This window comes from Eulemur rufifrons, chromosome 26 (genome assembly GCF_041146395.1).
Source record: "Eulemur rufifrons isolate Redbay chromosome 26, OSU_ERuf_1, whole genome shotgun sequence".
NCBI classification, from domain to species: domain Eukaryota; kingdom Metazoa; phylum Chordata; class Mammalia; order Primates; family Lemuridae; genus Eulemur; species Eulemur rufifrons.
The window spans coordinates 3516188-3537731 of NC_091008.1; the positions used below are offsets into that span (position 1 = coordinate 3516188).

Here is a 21544-nt window from a genome sequence, read left to right on the forward strand (position 1 = left end):
CGTTGCCTGAGTAATTAATACCATAGTGATCATCTCTCTCGTGATAATTAAATTCAGTTGTATTTTTCTTCAACTGTTATGACAATTTAATTACATAGAAATTGAGGTGGGATGTTTTCTATGGAACACCCTTACCCACGGAACAATTTGTGCACATTAGCATGGGAGAACTTCTGTTCACTTACTTTTAGAAGAGCACAAGCTACATTCCATAAACAGGCTTTCCTTGAGTGGGTAACAATTTAAGATTCACATTTAACTGTTTTCCTGTGTCCAGTATTACACGTTGTTGTATTAATTCACGTTATTACATATGCAATATTGGAAATCTGCTGTTTTTGCCTGCCTGGTGTTTATTTCACTTTCTTCTACTTGCAGCACCTTGATCTAACTTTGGAGAAAGCATCCCTTACCTGCTCTTAGTCCACATGTAGGCTGCAGATATTCCCATTCCCTAGCTCCATGTCTGCCCAATAAGAACGTTTCATTTTCTTGGGCACAGGATTAATTAAGGAGTGTGCATGTAACCCAAGACAGGCCAATAAAAGCTGTATCACATCTATTAAAAAAGAGACACTTTAAAACAAAACTGTGCTTTAGTTAGCTGGTAAGATGTAGGGCATCTTATTACTATGAGGAGAAAGCTTGTTAAGAATGAAGCCAACAGAAAGAAAAGTCAAGAAATGGACAGAGACAGAGTCTCATTGATACAGTTGGAGTACTTGGATCCAGCTAGTGCATCTGCCTCTTGTCTTTTTAATAACGTGAGCCAATAAATTCCTATTTTCCAAAATCTAGTAGGAGTTGAATTTTTCTCACTTGAAACCAAGAGTTCTGACTATAGATGATGATGATAATGACAATAATAATAATAGTTACCATTCATCAAATGTTTATCATATGCTGGATACTGTGTTAAGCACTTTATATTCTTTATGCTATTTAATCTTATTTATTACAGTAGGTATTTTTTAGGTAATCCCAAAGCCTGTGTTCTTAACTACAGTGCTCAAGTGCTTCCTCATTCATTTGGTTTTATTGTTACTAGCAATAATTAATGTGAAGAATGTATTACTAATATTAAAGAAATTAATGGGGGTTAGCCAAGTGGAAAATTTTAGACACAACTTCAAAAACTTGTTTTTAAAAACTACGTAAGAATACATGGGTAAATCGCTATTGTAAATATTCAGACAACACAAAAGAATACAGAGTAAAAACTGAGATGTTGCTTTCTCCTTGCCATTGTAGCTGGCTTTCTCTAGCTACCAAGCGGTGCCAGCCCCAGTAACGCCAGCCCATGGAAATCGTAACTAGGAAGGTAAATTTACCACAGTGTACATGTCAGGATGCATACCAAACAAAAGGGAAATAATTTATAGACAGCGTAGTTTCAACAACTTACATTGAATATTTTTCAACTTTGCTGGGATTATACTCTACTGACCTGTAATTTCTCTTCATCTATGAGGAAAAAATACAAATTCCCCACCACACAGAGAAAAACACTATGCTGCTTGGGAGTGTTCAACAAAATTGTTACACAACAGATTAAGATAACCACCAGTGGGCACAAGAGATGTTCTTCAGCGCTTTTTGGCAGGAGGTGGCTGGCTCAAACCAGCCCTGACTGCTTCAGAACTGCTTTAGTTGTCCTAAAATACCTTTTAGCTAGTTATAATGCTAAAATCCCCACCCAGTACAAAATTATAGTATCATTAAGATAACACGGATTATACGATGGCACATCATGACTGCACTACATGCAAATGTTGGATTTGTTTTCGTCTTCCTGGGTTGCCTCTCCTGGTGTGGAACCTCTGTCCTACAGGGGGTTGGGGGGGAGCAGCGGGGACTGGGCCTCGGTGTTCTTAGCTTGCTGTGCCTACAGTAGGGGCTGGTCGTGGGAGGAGAGATTTGATTTTCTCAGCCATGCCTACCTGGAATAGAGCTTCTACAAACATGAAGCTGGGAGGAGAGAGGGAAGGGATGGGAAACGCTGCAGGTCTGCCCCTCCAGGGTGAAACTACAGCCTTATACTGGGAAGTGGGGGGAGAGTGAACTCCCTCTTTTTGGCTACATATGCTGAGGTAGAACGTCTGTAACACAGCACGGTGAGGGGGCGGTAATGGAGTGGGTTGTGGTTCAAATGGCACAAATACTCACTGTTCTTACCGAGATTTAGTAGACTTTCTCCAATGCATGTTTCTCCATTTGCTGTAAGCCTTGAGGATGATTCCAAGAGACTTTAAAAAATAGTTTTGTTTTGTTTAATAATTTTCATGAGTTAAATTGCTGTATTGCTGGGGAGAGAGTCTGCTGAATTCCTTACTTCATTATTCTTGAAACCCTGCCTTGGCTGTTTTGGGACATTAATTACTTTTGATGGTGAACTGTAGGACAATTTCTGTAAGGTTGAATCAGAGGGTGCTAGCCAGGGCAACAGAGTGAGATTCTGTCTCAAAAAAAAAAAAAAAAAAAAACCAGAAAGAAAGAAAGAAATTGAACCGTCCTCCTCACTCCCCCTTTTATAGTAAAAAAAAAAATAAAAATAAAAAAGTCTTAAATATTTACTTAAAGTTTAAATGAATAAAAACCAACAGCTTCCTTTTTCTCCTTCCTCATTATCCTTTCACACATAGCATTAAATAGGCAATTTTCCTTCTTTGTTCAGCAGAACCTACCAAGTACTTTAGCTGGTAATTAACTCATTTTTTCCATTAAGCCTAAGAAAAGTTAACCAGAAATTCAAATCTCAGAATAGTCCTGATTTTTCCTTAGTTGCTTTCAATACATTAAATATCACACCCAAGTATGTCTTTTAGAACAATTTGTAGAATAATTAAAATACTATCTATCATTATTTATAACCCTCTGGAGAAGTTTTTTAAAAATGTAGAAATGTCAGAAGTCAGTCAAGAATGCTCTGTGACCATTAAAATGGTCTCCTTTGTACTCCTCACATTAAATCCCTGGCATCCCAGAAAGAAAAAACAACATAGAAATAAACATACCAACACACCTAAGAACAAATAAAACTACATGAAACTGCCATTTGTATTCAATACAACATATATAATTATTTTGCTTTAACAACGCTTTTATTTTATGGAACCAGTTTAATTCAACAAACATTTTCTTGGTGCCTATATGATGTATTAGATAAATAAGATTACATTCTTAACTTCAAGAAGTTAACAGTCTAGTATGGTGGCTACCATATATATACAAATAAGTATATTTTAAGGCAAAATGTGATGATGGTGTTTAAGAGTTGCAAAATGCTTGGCATTCAGTTCAAAAAAGGTCAGTTTGGTCAAAAACCAGGAGAGTTGGCAAAAAAAAAAAGCCATTAATGCAATATTTTCAAATATTTAGCTAGATAACATTTTTAAAAAGCGATATCATATGTTTAACTGCTTTTGTATTGTTATATAATAGGATAGCTGTTTATACTACTGATATACCACAAACTGATTCTGTGGTTTCAGAAACACCTTCAGCATTTAGTCACCTGCAAAGACTCATTTCTTGCTTTCTAATCCTCTTTATCTGAAAGGCTGGCCCTATGTAGATATGCTCTGAAATATGTATGCTTTGAAAACAACAAATAAATAATGTTTAAATGAAGTTTTTAACTGATTTCACAACACATTTATTAATAAAAATCACTAAGATTCATTGAATTCTACTATGTGTTGGGCAATGTTTTAAGTACTATGATCTTCAAAACAAAGGAAATGGAAGAAGAAAGATTATGTAATTTAGTAAAAATCACCTAGTAATTGGTGGAGTGAAGACACACATTCAGGCAATTTGGCTCTAAAGCCTACATTCTAAAGCCCTACATTATATGCTTTCTTAGGAATATAAAATCAATCTTGTGATGATATATATTCTTTTGTTTGAATATATCAGTTTTTAACAGCAGTTCAAACAGTTACACTTGTCTTGATTTACTTCTATTCAGCAAAAATAATAATTAATTTAAAAAACGGTTTTGTGGTTTTTGCATTGGGCTCAATATATAATATAGCACCTGGTCTCAATTGTGATACTTACTATGTGACCAGGATTTAAAATTTTTCCCCTTTTCTCAAAAATAAAAACCAAAGCCAATTTATAATCTTTTAATACCCCTTTGCCCCCAAGAAGACAAGAAAAGCAACAGAAGTTGGCATAAAGACTCAGTACCTCCTAGAACACTTCATAGGTGGATATTTTCTTCCATATTTCTAACTATATCCAATTAAGAGAGAAAACTGTATCTTTTTTTGGCCAGAAGATAACCACTGTTTTTCTCCCTGAAATTTTGTTGCCTTAGTAGTACAGTGGCCCTCCCCTTATCCACAGCTTCACTCTCTGCTATTTCAGTTACCTGTGATCAACCATGGTCTGAAAACATTAAACGGAAAATTCCAGAAATAATGCAGAAGTTTTAAATTCTGGGCCACTCTGAGTAGTGTGATGAAATCTCATGTCATCCCACTCTGTCCTGCTCTGAACATGAATCTTCCCTTTGTCCAGTGTATCCACACTGCAGACGCTACTCACCCATTAGCTGCTTAGCTCTCAGACTGACATCACGAGAAGGGTGAGTACAGTGCAGTAAGATATTCTGAGAGAGACAGGCAGAGAGAGTGCACGTTTACACAGCTTTTATTACAGTGTATTGTTATAATTGTTCTATTTTATTATTCTTGTTGTTAATCTCTTACTGTGCCTAATTTATAAGTTAAACTTTATCATAGGTTTGTGTGTGTATATATATATGAAAAAACAGTAAATATAGGGTTTGGTACTATTCTCAGTTCCAGGCATCCAATGAAAGTCTTGAAATGTATCCCTTGATAAGGATTTGGGAATACAGGAGTAGCAGGAACACTGACACATGATTTTATTATGAGGAATCCAAGTTCAATTTTCATCACCACTTAGCAGCCTGGGAGGGGACGGAGGGAACCAGGAGACTGCTGAAGGTCAGGGGGTGGGGAGACCATGTAGCTGTGAATTAGGGAGGACCACTGCCTGTACTCAGTAATGACTCGGAACAAAGAACAATGAACTTCTGTAGTAATACGAGCAGAATGTGCTCCAATGACCATGGCAAGGCTGCCTTTATAGACAATACGATTTTTGACTGAATATAGTTATGGAGAGACCAAAAGGAGGAGGAAGGAGAATGACAGAAAGAAAGAAGTTGGCAGTCAGTCTCAGAGGAATTTTTAGACTAAAAAGTCTTTTCCTCCAAAATAACTGGAATTTAGCTCCATATAATCCACTCCACCATCCCACTCAACCTCTCAAATGAAAGGTTTTTGAAAAAAGCCTTGTTACCTTCTTACAAAAGGGCAGGAGTCTCACATTTGTGAAACACCAGTGAGACGGTCTCATACAGGAAAGGGAAGATAAATACATGAAAATATATACTAAGAAAGAAGCAGTTATGCATTTTAAAAGCCTCCGGATTAGTTATATATTACAGTTAGCCCTTTGGGTTTTATTTTCTCCTTGCAGTGTAGAATCTATAGTCTACAATTTCAATCATGAATTCATAGCCACACGTTCCTCCCCAGTCCCTGACTTTCAGCAGTCTCCAGGTTTCCTCCTTCCTCTTCCAGGCTGCTAAGTGTTGATAAATATTGAACTTGGGTGCCTCCTAATAAAATCACGTGTCAGTGTTCCTGGTATTCTTTCTGTACTCCCGAATCCTTTCAGTCACCTCTGGATAACTGTGCATCCAATTTCTGATGATAGTGTCAAATCTTTCCCACTCTTTTATCTACTCCTTCCTAGAGAGATTGCTATTTCATTTCAAGGTTAACTTTTACTCATAATCCTAAATCCTCTTATTCATTCATCTAAGTACAAAAAGGATTTTATACTGTCACACATACTTTTTAACTTCTAAGAAAAAGAAGCAAAATACAGATCCTCATTGGAACTGGAACATTTGTGTATTAGGCAAGTCATGCTTCCTTTTAGGACAAAACCATGAAAAGCAAAGATAGTCAAAGTCATAGGTACCACATAGAATGTGAGGTGCTAACTAGATGAGGACTGGTTTTTAAAACAGTGAGTGTATCACTGATGCTGCTGTTCTGGTTGTTTGACAATAATCTATTGAAAGAATCATCAACATTTACGACTTTGTAAATACTCTCTTTTAAATTAAATTTTAGGATAGGAGTTTTAAGTTTGTATCTAGGACAAAGAAGTATAGCTTTATGGAAGTTTGAAAACTCTATTTGCTTGTGCTGTTATATATCTTTTTCCCATATGGAAATACAAGAATTATGCTTGTTAGAATTAAGTTTCCTTTAAAATTAACTTGCCATTAATTTCTTACTAAGATCTATAATGCAATTTTGTCTCATAGCAAAGTTAACAGTACATATGAATTTGACAATTTTTCAAAAAGCCATGAAGATGCCATTCATATATCTCAAATGTTTGGGAGTTGTTTATTGTGTCCTGTACAATAATAGCTTCTTGTTCTGTACATTGCACTTTTTGTCAAATCTAGTGAGTTGGCTAATTTTTTTCTTTGCAGTTCTGAAATAATCACCGCTGTGTAATTCTTATTAAATGAAATGTCTATTATAAAGTTATCAATCATTTGGACTAAGTAAGGAAACAAGTTTAATTGCTTTTCATTATTTATAGCACTGAAGAATCTATAGGAATCTAGTCTTCTAGATTAAAAAAGGATGTGTGTCTATGACATTTCTTATGGAAGAAATTCTTTGAAAAACTGTATACCTACATAAAGCCTTATTTTATAACAAACTGTATTAGTTATTTTAATATTAGATGAATTAGGTGACACAGTGGAAATTACTAGAAGTTTTCTGCTTACTGTGATAAAGTCTGCACTCACACTCCAAGGTGATCAGATGATCCTCTCCTCTCAGCAAGTTTTGCACCTGCGTTTTATGCAAGCTGTGTTGTGCCCTGCTTGTGGCAAGCCAGCGCAGACCTGACTGGTCTGCCAGACTGACTGGTGGCTGCTTACTTTCAGGAAACCACACTCTGGTTCTCGGTATGAGTCACGTCCTCCCTGAGTACCACGGATCTTTGATTACTGAACTCCAACTCCAATAATTCATAATCCTTGATTTACAGAACATGCTGGCTTGCAAAACACGTTAGTCAATTCAGTTCAATTCAACGAATAATAACTGAATGCCTACCGTGAGCAAGCTAAGTGGTTCTCAGTAGCACAAAATAAATAACCCATATTCCCTATTAAGCTGCTTAGTAAGTATAAGGAAAGATACGTACCCAAAACACTGCTGCACTATCCCTTCCTAATTAAAATGACCCATGTTTTGGAAAAGATTCATAGTTTTCTTCTTATCTTTCTCAGCATTACTTCTCAGCTCAGGCAACTCTTCAGGTTTCTAGACTTGTATGCTCAGCTACAAATTCAACATTCCCACGTGGATGTCTTGTAGGAACCTCAAATTCAACATGCCTAGTCCCAAATTCATAATCACCTGCCCTAAATTAGGTCTTCCTCTAGGATCCGCTGCCTCCATGAATGGCACAACCCACAGGGCAAGCTAAAAACCGCTACTCGTTCCAAATGTCTTCATCTCCTTTGTCCTCTTTGGTTTATTTTTGCTGGCTCATTTCCCTCTGAGTTTATGTGTTAAAACTTCTCAGGGACTTATCTGTAGGCCACCTTATCATTCTACTCTATATTCTCTTCTGATGGAGATTTCACCTTCTCCAATGATTTTTTTGATATATAGTTTATATGCTAAAGACTCTTAATTTTGAAATCATACCTTGGCCAAGAGAAAAGTACTAGTGAAGTACTTTTCTTTTTTTTTAATAGAAATGAGGTCTATGCTCTGTCACCCAGGATGCAGTGGAGTGGAGCAATCATAGTTCACTGCAGCCTCAAACTCCTGGACTCAAGTGATCCTCCTGCCTCAGCCTCCCAAGTACCTGAGATTACAGGTGCATGCCACCACATTGGCTATTTTTTTTTTTTTTTCATTTTTTTTGGAGGAGGGATGGGGTCTTGTTATATCACCCAAACTGGCCTCAAACCCCTTGGCTTCAGTGAAGTAGTGATCTTTTCAGAAAAAAATCTTTGTAGTTTTAGTTTCATTTTTTTCCCCCATTTTCCTTATTACCTATTTGTTCAATAAACTTATTAAATACATATATTCCAAGCATGTGCTCCTCACAAAAATGCAGTGAGGTTGGTGCTAATAGACTCTGGGACTTCTCCAGAATCAGACAGCCAGCCAGGAGTATTCTGACAACAAATTCTGAGCTCATTCTAATAAACTTTACCATAGCTTTTTTGAAAATACCTTTTTTTGGAAAATGTGCTTAATCTAAATAACTTACATCGTCTTTCTTATCCTCACCTCTTCATATCAAGTAATCAAACCTTGCAAAGGAAGTGAACCAAGTATTAAAAACAAAGCAAAATCTTTAAATAAATTCATTATAAGGTATGATTATATAATCCTCCTTAAGAAATATACTTTTTAAAAGATGGAATTTGCTAACTAAAATAAGTCCATAATTAATTAATCAATTTTTTCCTTTCATTGTTTCACAAAGGACTTGCATTTGCTTACAGTAGGAACAAATGAATAAAATATAGAGAACTGGAAGTGGGGATGGGTGAGAAAGAATTGAGAATCTAGATTGGAGAAAGATATGTTACCACAATTACTAAGACTGGGGCTCAAACTTGGCTCTACCCTCTTCCAAGTCAAAGCAAAACAAGGGGCATCGGCAAGTAGGTAATTTTCACTTCCTTTAGGTCTTCGCTCAACTATCACCTCAGTGAGCTCTTCCATGACTACCTTACATAAAAGTGAAATAAGCCAGGTATAGAAAGACAAATATTGCATGTTCTCACTCATATGCAGGAGCTAAAAATGTTGATTTCATGGAGGTAGAGAGAATGATGGTTACGAGAGGCTGGCAAAACTGTGTGTGTGTGTGTGTGTGTGTGTGTGTGTGTGTAGGGGGTATGAAGGAGTTTAGTTAATGCGTATGAACATACAGTTAGATAGAAGGAATAAGTTCCAGTCTTCAGTGGCACTGTGGAGTGACTGTATTTAACAGCAGTGTAGTGTATATTTCAAAATAGCTAGAAGAGAAGATTTGGAATGCTTCCAACATGAAGAAATAAATGTTTGAGGTGACAGATATCCTAAATACTTTGATTTGATCATTATGCATTGTATGCATGTATCAAAATATCACCCCATCAAAATGTACCCTACAACTATGTTGAAATACTATGTATCAATAAAAAAGAAAAAGAAATAACAATTTAAAAATAGCAACTCTACCCCATACCCACATTCCCTGCTTTGAGTTTTTTTCATAGCACTTATAACCCCACTGATGTGCTTGTTCGCTGATGTACTTGTTCGCTGATGTACTTGTTCATTTATTCATTGTCTTTCTCTCCCAACTACAACACAAGATTAATGAGAGAAGAAATCTGGGCCTGGTTTTGTTTGTTTCTTTGTGTTCTGGCCTAGCACAGTGCCTGGAAAATAATAAGAGCTCAATGAACTTCTTAAATGAACGGATGAAAAACTATTAAGAAAGTACATGCTAGCCAAAAAAATAATGAACAAATAGTAAATACAAAAAACCTTTCTCTAATACAATGGTTATAATCAGTTGTTAAAGCAATTGATGTTCAACATGATATAAATGAAGAAAGAAAATACCTTCAGTATATGTCCAGATTGTTAGAGCAACTGAAGTCTTAAAATAGTAGCCAAATATAGAGTGCCCAAAGACTTTCAATTCCCAATAGCCAATTATTTAAACTTCAAGAAATAAGTTTTATCATCTAGAAATGGCAGAACTATTATGCCTTTTCATTACATTACTGTTAAACTATAATAATTATAACTAATAAAACAAATGATGAAGAACTAAGTTTGGTATTTAATTTTTTTCTTCATATAATTTTTCTCATCAAGTGTTTCATACTGGGTATTTTTATTGATAGCAAGGACAGTCATGCTAATTGGTTAATTCTCTATGAAAAAAAATCACTTCGTTCTTGCCCTTTTTTAAATTTACAAGCTTAACCTAAATATGCTTCTACACTCCTGTGAAACTCTTGAGGAGACAAAGTTGTCTCTGAAACCAGTTACCACTCAACACATGAAGAAATACACTTAGGATGACATGAACAAGCGATTGGGATTTCTGTGAAATATAAAAACTAGACGTAGATGTGGAATCCTTGGAGCAGCAATCCTGTTCTCACCAACATTTGTTTTTTCATGAGTGATCTCAGTGTCAGGTTAATTTTAGTTATATAACTCAACAGAAAGAATGTCAAAAAGAAATCAACACTTGCTTTTCACACATATGTCAACCATGTATTTTCACATGTATGTTGAATGTATGCATTCAATGGTACCAGGGAAGAAGATGGAAATAGAATTGATATTTTCTAGTAGCTCAAGACACTGTAGAGGAAGAGATTAAGTACCCTCACTATCCACCATTAATCTACTTTGGGTAGCAAATTTAAGAAATTATCTTTTTCTATTACTGTATTGTCTTTCTTTCTTCTCTATTTAGAATAAAGGGTGGGGGGAACACTAGTGATTGTCTCCATGGAAAACTATGCATTGTTTAGAACATTGTTTAGCCTTCATAGTCTTTGAGCTGTTTCACAGTCTGTAAATTACAGATAATTGAGAGCAATGCAAAATTATTCTTATCCATAAGAATAACTCTGTTCCAGTGGAGGTTCAATTGACTTCCTCCTCTGCCTGTGGAAAAGGCCAGTTTGTAAATCCATTTTGACATATCTTCTCTGTAAACATTTTTGGTTTTTTGATTTCACCTTTGACCCCGTTGTAACATTTGCTGGGTTCCCTCATTAATGATGAGTTAAGTAAAATTTTTAACACAAGTTCATTTTAATATTTGGGAGCCATAATTTTACCTCTTTTTGAAAATTATGCTTTAACATCATCACAATTGAAATGGCCGACCTGAATTTTACTTTACATTAGTTCTTGGTTTCATTTACTATCTCTTAGCTCTAGGTTTCATTGACTATCGGGATTTCTTACTATCCTGTGTTCAAGAAAAATAAAAATCAGAATTGCAAATTTAGACCAATTACATACCAGTTAATATTCCCAGTTTCTATGTTTGTCAGCCTTTCATCTTCTTCACATGTGCTGGTTTTTAAATACTGCATATCAAGGACTACAATCCTTGCCAAGATTTTTATAACTGTTTCATAGGGATCATTTAAGCTCAATGCACAACTAACATCACCAGTTCTTTTCTGTTGATTCTGACAAGAGAGTATGTCCCTGTTAAATACAAATTTCAAGTTTCTCCTTCTTGCAAACTAATTTCTGTCATGGTAATTTCATGTGGGAAGACGTACTGCTTCAGCAGAAAACATCAACTGAGTTTTTACCAGCAGTGTGTTTTGGACAGAAGTTTTTACAAACTCATCTCTACTACCTCAGGGATGCCAAAATAATTTTCTGCAGCATTTGCTGTATAATGTAATCTCTGTTCTCATGGAGATTGTGTTTTAGAGTATGCCTGTGGTGGGGGGGCAGGGCGTGGCAGAGAATAAATATTAACAAACAAATATTAACAAACAATATTAACAAACAATTAACAATATTAACAATATTAACAAACAAATAATTTCAAATAGTGAGAAGAGCTATGAGGAAAAGAAACGTAGTCTTTGAAATGATCATAAACTGAAAAATACCAAAATTTTTATTCATTTTTCATTTTAACTAAGATAATTCAATGTTATCAATCACAAGTGATAGATGCAAACACAAACAAATGAAACCACCAGATATTAAAAAAGGCAAACACTCAATTTCAGTGATATCTATCAAGCATATTAAAACAGCTGGCTACGACAGTGGAAGGAAATAGTTAGGCAATGAAAAATAAATTAAGTAAGAAAAGGGCTTTGCATGAACTAATGACAGACAACAGTGGGTCATGAAGTAAAGAATATGACTACTTCAAGCCTCTCTCTTAATTCAAACTGCAGGTTAAAAAAATTTCTATATTTTGTACTTTTCCAAAAATCTACTTCTTTTTTTTTTTTTTTTAAATATCTGATGACATTACTGAGTACCTTGTGTGTGCAGGGTGACGCTACCACAAGATGAGTGAGCTTATCTATTGAAAGTAGCCCAAATCAACCATCTTTCCTGAAAAATGACTTTCCTTCTCAATGTTCAATTTGTAGCTGTGAAAATTTTGCTTCTGCTATGTTACTATCTCTAAAAATCACAGAATATGGAATTCTGAATTCAGTCAGACTGACAGAATTTGCAGTTCACGGGACATCAAACTTATACCTCTGTAGATGGTCTGCAGGCATCCAAGTAAAATTTTGATCAAAAATAAAAAACAGGCCGGGTGCGGTGGCTCACACCTGTAATCCTAGCACTCTGGGAGGCCGAGGTGGGCAGACTGTTTGAGCTCAGGAGTTCGAGACCAGCCTGAGCAAGAGCGAGACCTCGTCTCTACTAAAAAAAAAAAATAGAAAGAAATTATATGGACAGCTAAAATATATACAGAAAAAATTAGCCGGGCATGGTGGCGCATGCCTGTAGTCCCAGCTACTCGGGAGGTTGAGGCAGTAGAATTCCTTGAGTCCAGGAATTTGAGGTTGCTGTGAGCTAGGCTGATGCCACGGCACTCACTCTAGCCCGAGCAACAGAGTGAGACTCTGTCCAAAAAAAAAAAAAAAAAAAAAGACAGTCAGAAGAGAGGGAAAAAAAAAAAAAAAAGAATAAAAAACAGAAAACAAATTTTTTGGATTAACTGGAAGAGGGAATGAAAAAATCCACAAACATAGATATTAGAAACAATATAACAAAGAAAATACAGTAAAAGCCACAAATGGGAATTTATTTTTCTTAACATTGTTTAGATATTAACTATTAATAATTTTATCCTTCATTTTCCACGAAGTTCAAAATATTTGCACCATGCTTTCTCTTTGATCAGAACTCCTATAAGCTACAATTGTTGCTAGAAGAAAACAGTAACACCAAATTATTATTATTATTTTTTTAATTTTTAGTAGAAATGGTGTCTCGCTCTTGCTCAGGCTGGTCTCAAACTCCTGACCTCAAGTGATCCTCTCACCTGAGCCTCCCAGAGTGCTAGGATTACAGATGTGAGCCCCTGTACCCGGCCAGCAACACCAAATTAAGCCAGTCATTTCTTCTTCCTATGCCAAAATAAGGCTTAGCAGCCAATGAAGTTAAATGAAAAACAAAACAAAACAAAACAAAAACACCCACTGCATATAGGGAAAAAAATTAGATCAGAAGATAGAAAGTATCCCCTGCATAAAGTTAATTGGAAATTCAGTTTTCTGTTCAAATGAAGCCATACTTCAAATGTCTTATTAATTTCCTTGAACACACACAAACACACTTAATGTACCAAAATATAACTAGGAGGAACTCTTAACGGTTTTTGAAAATAGGTGGCTGCTATTGCAAGATAAGATTGTGACTGTAGAGAAGACAGACACTGAAGATAGTGTGGTCACAGGGCTTAAAGGAAGTATAAATAAAGATGCAGAGTCTCTGATCCAGCAATCCCATTACTGGGCATCTACCCAAAAGAACAAAAGACATTCTATAAAAAAGACACCTGCACCCGAATGTTTACAGCAGCACAATTCACAATCGCAAAGATGTGGAAACAACCCAAGTGCCCATCAATACATGAGTGGATTAATAAAATGTGGTCTATGTATACCATGGAGTATTACTCAGCTATAAGAAATAATGGGGATATAGAATCTCTTATGTTCTCCTGGGTAGAGCTGGAACCCATTCTACTAAGTGAAGAATCCCAAGAATGGAAAAATAAGGACCACATGTACTCACCATCAAATTGGTTTCACTGATCATCACCTAAGAGCACATTTAGGAATAACATTAATCGGGTGTCGGGCAGATGTGGGGGGAGGGGATGGGTGTATACATACATAATGAGTGCCATGCGCACTGTCTAGGGGATGGACATGCTTGAAGCTCTGACTTGGGGGGTTGAGGGGGGTAAGGGCAATATATGTAACCTAAACTTTTGTACCCCCACAATATGCTGAAATAAAAAACAAAAAAGACGCAGAGTTTCTACTTAAGCCTCTTAGGGCAAGCCTGATGTCACGGTACTTTGAATTTTTCCCTTGAACATTGCTTTATCACTTCTTTTGAACAGGAGACTCAGAATAACTTTTATCAAGGAGGGTGGGTATTATTTTTCCTGTCAAGAATCAGTGACCCACAAGAAGAAACAAAAAAAATCTACCAAAGATCTGCATAAAAGGAACATAATTTAGGTTTCAGTTTTTTTTCCCCTTAGAAATTATTTAACATGAAACAATGTATCTGAATTTTAGAATAGAAAATATTAATACTTTATTCAATTAGTAATATTTATTCTATAAATCTGAGAATTGCTACTAAAAATACAGTTGATGATGTGGTTAGTAGAGGAAAATAAGAGGAGAACCAGAGAAGAAGATGAGAAACAGAAAACGTGAGGGAGAAATAGGGAGCTAACATTTACTGAGGGCACACCTACTACGTGTTAGGCATTTTGCATGCAAAATTTCACAGAATCCTCACAAGACCTATAAAGAGGTGGGGAGCAGTATACCCATAACAAATGGGGAAACTGAGTCTCTGAGGGATAACTAATCAGGATCACAGGGCTGATAAAGTCTAATAGTAAAGCCAAGATTCAAAATTAGAACTGTCACACATCCCAAAACCTTTTTCATTGTTCCATGATGCTCTGCTTCTACAGAGAAGAGGAAGAGGTGGGGGGGGGGGGAAGATATGGAGAAAAAGATAAAGTGGCTGCGATGAGTGGGGAAGAATAAAGCACGCGGGAGAATGAGACTCAACAGGGGTGGAAAAGAGATGGCACAGTAGGAAAGCGAGGCAGAAAAGGAAAGTGAAAGGGTAAAAAATGAACAAAGGATGCCTACCCCATGCAAAATTATTACTTGAGTTACTCCAGTGACTGGAACAAGATGAGATTAAGTTAGGGTAGCATCACTTACAGTATTGCCTGCAAACGACTTTTAAAAGATGTGAAAGGAAGTAGGTATAAATGATTATCTAGCTTTGAACTACACAATCTAAAGGAGGGCAGCAGATTTGTCAGACTGTGACTGTTCTTCCGTCGTCTGATGGGCTCTTTGTGTATATAAAAAGAACATTGGCTTTGGAGTTCAGAGACCTGGTTCTGGTCTGCTCTAGCATGAGTGAGTTGTAGGAGCTACAGCCAATCACTTGGCCTAAGGGAACAACTGTTGGCTTCTCATACCTTACCAAGAGTTCACATATACGCTTCTGAGGAAACGGTTAAATAACTCCCCTACATATTATCTATTACTGATACTATGTTGAAGGGCAAGTATGGGGAATACTGTGTATCTATCAGCTTGCTCACCCTCTATTTCCTTGCCAAAGTATGGCTTGTGAGCACAGCATCAGATTCACTTAGGAGTTTGTCAGAGATGCAAAATCTCAAACCTTACCCAACACCAACTGAATCAAAATTTCCATTCAATAAGAGACGATTCCTATGCACGTTAAAGTTGAGAAGCACTGTTCTATTCTGCTTTCCTCCTAGGGTGCCTTTCTAACTGCATTGGCTGTGAAACTTAAAAGTGCCTTCCTCAGACTTCTTTTCAGTTAGGTCCAACAGCCAACACTCACATGCTAGCTTCTCTGAGCACTTTTTATGTTTTATTAACTCATGTAATCCTCCCAATAATCCCATGAGGTTGATATAATTATTATTCCCATTATATGGCTGAAGAAGCTGCAGCCCAGAGGGATTAATTAAATCACCTACAGTTAGTAAGTGGCAAACCTCGGTATTCTTGAGCTAGACTCCACACTGCTAATCATATTTCTACTGATAGATCAAAGAGGATACGTAACCCCTCTCCACCATTTTGATTTTTGCTTTTAGCTTTTTCTTTTACAGATCATCTTGTGGAACACAATTTGATAAATGCTGTTATAGAAGTTCTTTCACTTATTTACTGAAATATCTATGAACCAGCATTGTTCTGAAAGTTCCAGGCACTGCAAAAGGCAAGAAATAGAAATGAGGCATCAAGATGTAATGAAAGGAAACAAAAGCATTCTTATCTATAGACTGGATGATTATGTACCTAGAAAATGCAAAAGAATCAAGTCTAAGAGATATTATTATTTATTAGTATTGGAATAAAATTTAGAAAGGTAACCAGTTAAAAATTGAGTACATAAAAGCCAATATCTAGAAACCAGTGGCAAGAAAACGCGATATGGAAAAAAATCTTTTCCATGATGCCAACAAAAATATAAAAACTTAATACAGACTTATAGTGAATATATATATAAATGCATGTATGTATATATGCCCTAAATAGATTATATGTAGCATATGTATAGCTATTATAAAGGATTGCCAAGCAAGGGAGAAAACAGATTAGTCAATGATTAGAAAAAAAAAGACTAGCTCCACACCTCACACAATACATAAAGTCATTCTAAAGAGATTAAATACTTAAGAGTTAAAAAAAAAACAAAAACCATAAATGAACATATACAAAAGAAAACATCGGTAGATATTTAACTGATTGCAGGATTAGAAAGAATTTCTAAACAAATATATAGAGAGATATGTGCGATGTGTACATGTGTGTGTATGAAATTATCAAAAAAGAAATTCCTTTGCTAATAAAAATTTAAAGCATTTCTAAATTACAAATATAAATAAAATTATAAAGTAAATAGCAAGCAGGGAAAATATTTACAATTAATGTGAAATAAGGGATTAATATCCTTATAATAATACCAAAAGGAAAAAAATGGTCAAAGAACATGATTAAAAAGACGTACAAATACCCAATAAATATATGAATGTTTTAGTAAACCTCTCCGGCAGTATCTTACAACAATAAGATAAAATTTTAGCCTATCAAATTGACAAAGATTAATCTACAAATCTTATTGTTCATTGCTGGCATGGATGGTTTCCAATTGGCATTCTTACACACCAATGCTGGAAGTGTACTTGGGTATAACCTTTCTTGAACAAAATTCTTTAGAATGTTTAAGAGGCTTCAAAGAGTTTGACTCAGTGACCTAGTTCTTCCACTGCTAGGAATCTATTCCGAGGAGTAAGTGTGAGGAATTGTAAGCAAAGATTTTCATACAGCATTATTTGTAAAAGAAAGTTTGAAGCAACTCAAATGCGCACTGTTAGGAGAATGAATATTAGGCAGCCCTAAGAAACACAGTTTTCACATAGAATTTTCATAACATGGAAAATGACACAACCTTCCAAGTAGATAAAAGAAGATACAAAATTCTATTTATATTAAAGCATCTTAAAAATATGTGTGTATAAATGTGTATATACCTATGGAGAGATATTAATATATGACTATACTGTAGTAATGCCAAATGTTTGATATTTGATATCAAAATATTACCCAGAGTCGGATTTCAAATGCTTTTATTTTCTTCTTTATATCGTCCTACAGTTTTAATTTTCTAAAGCATATATTACTTTTTACAATCATAAAGAAAGACCGTAAAGCTAGAGTTAATGATTCTAAAGTCAATCTAAGAAATCTAAGAACAATGGGAACTCCCTGTGCTCTCCGTAAGTGGGGCCACCTTAGGTTATTCACGCTGTGACCTGCCTCATCTGAGCAGATGCCATTGATATGACAGACTTACAACAAAGGGACTGGTGATGTCTGGCCTTCCAGCTATGCAGCAGGGCACGGAATCTCTCACACAAAACCACCTGGCATTCACCATTGTGAACATACTTGGATCATGTCTCATGTACGCAGTTACCAACACACATATGGAATAGCTGTGTCCTGTCCCTGCAGTTCCTTGGGCATCCCCTGAAATTGCTTCTCGCCCTTGCTCATCCCTCTCAGAGGCCTGACTCCTACCTCAAACCTGACACAGTTCCTTCATCTAGGGTACTTGATCTGTTCTCTCAAGGCCTCCTTTCTTCGGATACTTGATTTTAACCAGGCCTCCTGTGTCAGTCATCCTACCTGGAAGGACCCTGGCCAGAAGAACAAAGGAACCTTAGTTTTGTCTCAAATGGAGTAGCATCTAAGGACAGATTGTAAAAAATGACGTATCTTATTATTATAACAGAGCACCTGTATTAATACCAGTATCTCAGTATTATTAATACGTAAAATAAATACCAACATACAGATACATTTTGATCCGGTATTATAATAACAATGAGCCAGAGATAGATTCTGTATAGTCAAAGCTGACACAAGAGGCTTCCGGATTGATGGGAAAGAATGAGCCTTTCGGATAGGAGTGGAAAGAAAAATCAGCGAAGGAAATCAGTATGTGGAGGAGCCTTTAGCCTGGGAAATAGCCCAAGAAAGAAACCGGCTTCATCAAATTATCAGGAGAGGGCAAAACTCTGTGAAGGACATACGAATACAAAGGGATTTAGTATAGGAAATTAGGTGCTGACAAAATTGAGAGGGCTGAAGGAGCACAAGTCAGGTGCCTCTGCAGTTGCTGAGCTCAAGAGCACAACCAGCACCGCGGTCCTGACCCAGGCTGGAGGGAGGCTCTGCTGGCTGCTGCCTACGATTCCCTCTCGACATCCATGAGGCTACAGAGACTCTGGAACACCAAGTGAGCGTGACAAGCAGAAAGGCCAGCAGGAAGACAGCCTCTGCCTCATTTCCAGCTAATTAGTTTTGGTTCTGTTTCTGTGTATGTCATTGTTTTTATGGAGAGGTTCACTTGAAGTTCTAAATCGCTCGCTTAGGAATCAAATTTTCAGAAACACTCCATTTACAATTTGGAGCCCTTGTAGCCTTAAAATAACCAACAAAACCAACAAAAATAAACAAAAAAGTCATCTCACAACTCCTTGGGATATGTTTTATAGTTAATTTCATTTACTTCTCCCTCACATATCTTTATACATGTAAAATTTTCTCCACTATCATTACATGGCAGTGCATAACAATTTTAAATTTCATTGGAAGAACTTGAAAAAAACTAGAAAACAAGGCTTAGTGATAATTTTACCAAGAAATGAGTTATCACAAAAGCTTGCTTCTTACACCGATGGTTTGGGTTGCACCAATTTTTTGCTTATTTTTTGGCTTTTTGATAAGAAGCTCTTCTTTGGTGCTGATGCAGTAGGAAATACATATCTCAGGTGTGATTTTCAATTATTGTGTATGTAGGCTTAGAGTGCATTAGTAAATCATGAAGTCAAAATAAAATAACAATAACACTTTCAAAGGAGTTTAGGAAAACGAATTTTCATGACATGCAATGAAGGAAGCAGGTATGCAAAGTGGTATCTGTTTTCTAGGATACACATTTCATCCTTTTATTTTCATCCTTTTTTCTTTGTACCATACGCAATTTTGGAAAGACCACAGCTACTGATGATGTACACATTGTCATACTGGTGAAATCCACAGCTTAAATTTCGTATTTCACATGCTCCTTTACAGTCATTTGCAAATGTACTTTGGAAACTCCTGCTCACGTTTACCACCCCCCACCACCAAAGGAGTTCTTGTTGCTGTTTTCTTCACTTTTCCAGTTGAGCAACTTAGGTAAGAGGAAACCCAACCTTTCAGCTACTGAGTCATGATGGTACAGTTAACCGGAAAAACCACCAGGAAGGGCATCAGGAAGATCTTCTAGCTACAATTATTTGCTTCAGTTGCCATCTCTTACATTGTCACACGTGAAGAATCACACTCCTCTATGGTGATCAAACCTAATGCCAAGGCATATTTTGTGGGCCACATGCTGTAGTTTGTTTCCTAAGTAAACATTGCAATAATAGAAGTTATACTTCTTTTACTGATGCATTTACTGATGACACTGGAGTTTATGGAATGTGACCGGAAGGACGGATGGAGAAGGACGAGAAGAGACAGGTATTAATGGATTGTCCCAATAGCACAGGCTGCAATTAAGGCCAATAATCACTTGAATTCCTACTCCTTAACGTGATTCTAAAGATGGGCTTATCTGGGGTATTTTGGAAGGTCTAATTCCCGTTATTTCCCCCACAATATGCTGAAATAAGAATAAAAAAAAACCAAAACAATTCCTGTATTTGCTGGCGAGAATTCACCCCACATGTAATTGAAGTTTCTAAATTAAATTTCTTGCCTAATCTTGAATATATGTGATGTCATAATGCCCACGATCACACCTCATTTAATGAGCTCAAACTGAAGACTTTAAAATAATGACTCAACTTCTCTTTTTCCTTATTACGCCCGGCCTCTTCCACTGCTTTCCTTTCGGCGTCAACCGAAAGCAATTTTCTTGCTGCTTCACTTCTAAGATGAAGTTTAGCGCTCGCTGTGTTCACGTGACCTTGGCGCGGGCGAGTCCCCGTGCGGCCCCCGGGGCGGCGCGCGCTCCCCCACGTGCCGCGACGGGACCCCCCCGGGGAGGAGCCGCCGCCCCCCGCGGACCCCAGGCGAGCGCTCGCGGACGCAAGATGGAGGGCGGAGGGGACCCGCTCCAAGTTGGAAACAAGCGTTCGCAAGTTAGGATTTTAAACCGGTGACCGCTATGGGGGGCATCTGCACGGAGCCCCCGGCGCCGGCCCGGGAACCACCCGCCCGACGGCAGCGGAACGGCCGTGCTGCCCCCGCCGCACGCGCGACCCGGGCCGGCACTCGCGCGACGCCGCAGCCCCGCCCGGCCGCGCCGTCCAACCGCCCCGCGGGCCGCTCTCCCGCGCGCCGCGGCGGCCCGAGCCCCGCGCGGGGCAGCGCCCGGCCCCGGGCCACTTCCCTCCGCCGCCGGGTGGGGCTCGCGCCGGGGCTGGGCGCGCCGCCGCCGCCCGCGCTCACCTGCTCACTTTCCTCCTGCGGCCGCAGCCGCCGCCGCGGGCTCGCCCCGGGCTCCCGCTCCGTCCCCGCCGCCGCCGCCGCCCGCTCCGCCAGCGCGTCCCCGTCCTCGTCGCGCTCCCCGCCGCCGCCGTCGCCCCGCAGCAGCTCCCCGGCTGAACACATCCCGCCACCAAACTCCGGCCGCCCGGTGCGGCCACCGGAGGGCCACGCCGCGACGCTCCGGGCAGCGCCGCCGCCTGAGGGCCGCTGTGGGATCCGCCGCGCCGGCCGCTGACGGGAACCGCCGGAGCGCGCCCCGCCGCCGGCCTGGGCGCCTCTACAGCCGGCCCGGCCCCTCCTGTCACTGGCTCGCCCCGCCCCCGGCCGCCGGGCGGAGCCCATGCGGGGGGCGGGGCCAAGGCGGGGGCGGGGCCAAGGCGGGGGCGGGGCCAGCGGGGCGTGTGGGGGGCGTGTGAGAGACTGTGTGTGTGTGTGAGGGGGGTTGTGTATGATGAGAGGCTCTGCGGGTATGAGGGACAAAGAGACACTGTGTGTGACTCTACATAAGAAAGACTGTGAAAGAGAGAGTGTGCACAAGAGACTGTGTAGGTGACATCACGCGTG

The 21544-nt window shown here is 38.4% G+C and overlaps 1 protein-coding gene across 1 annotated transcript in view; it reads right to left on the reverse strand.

The window, feature by feature from the left end:
- The window catches only part of FAM241A (family with sequence similarity 241 member A), a 30059-nt gene extending 8854 nt beyond the window's left edge, over positions 1-21205 (reverse strand). The window contains exon 1 of the mRNA XM_069459081.1: positions 20942-21205. Coding sequence (XP_069315182.1) covers positions 20942-21103 — 162 coding nt within the window. The 5' untranslated portion in view covers positions 21104-21205. The remainder of the gene's footprint in view (positions 1-20941) is intronic.
- Positions 21206-21544: the final 339 nt, after the last annotated feature.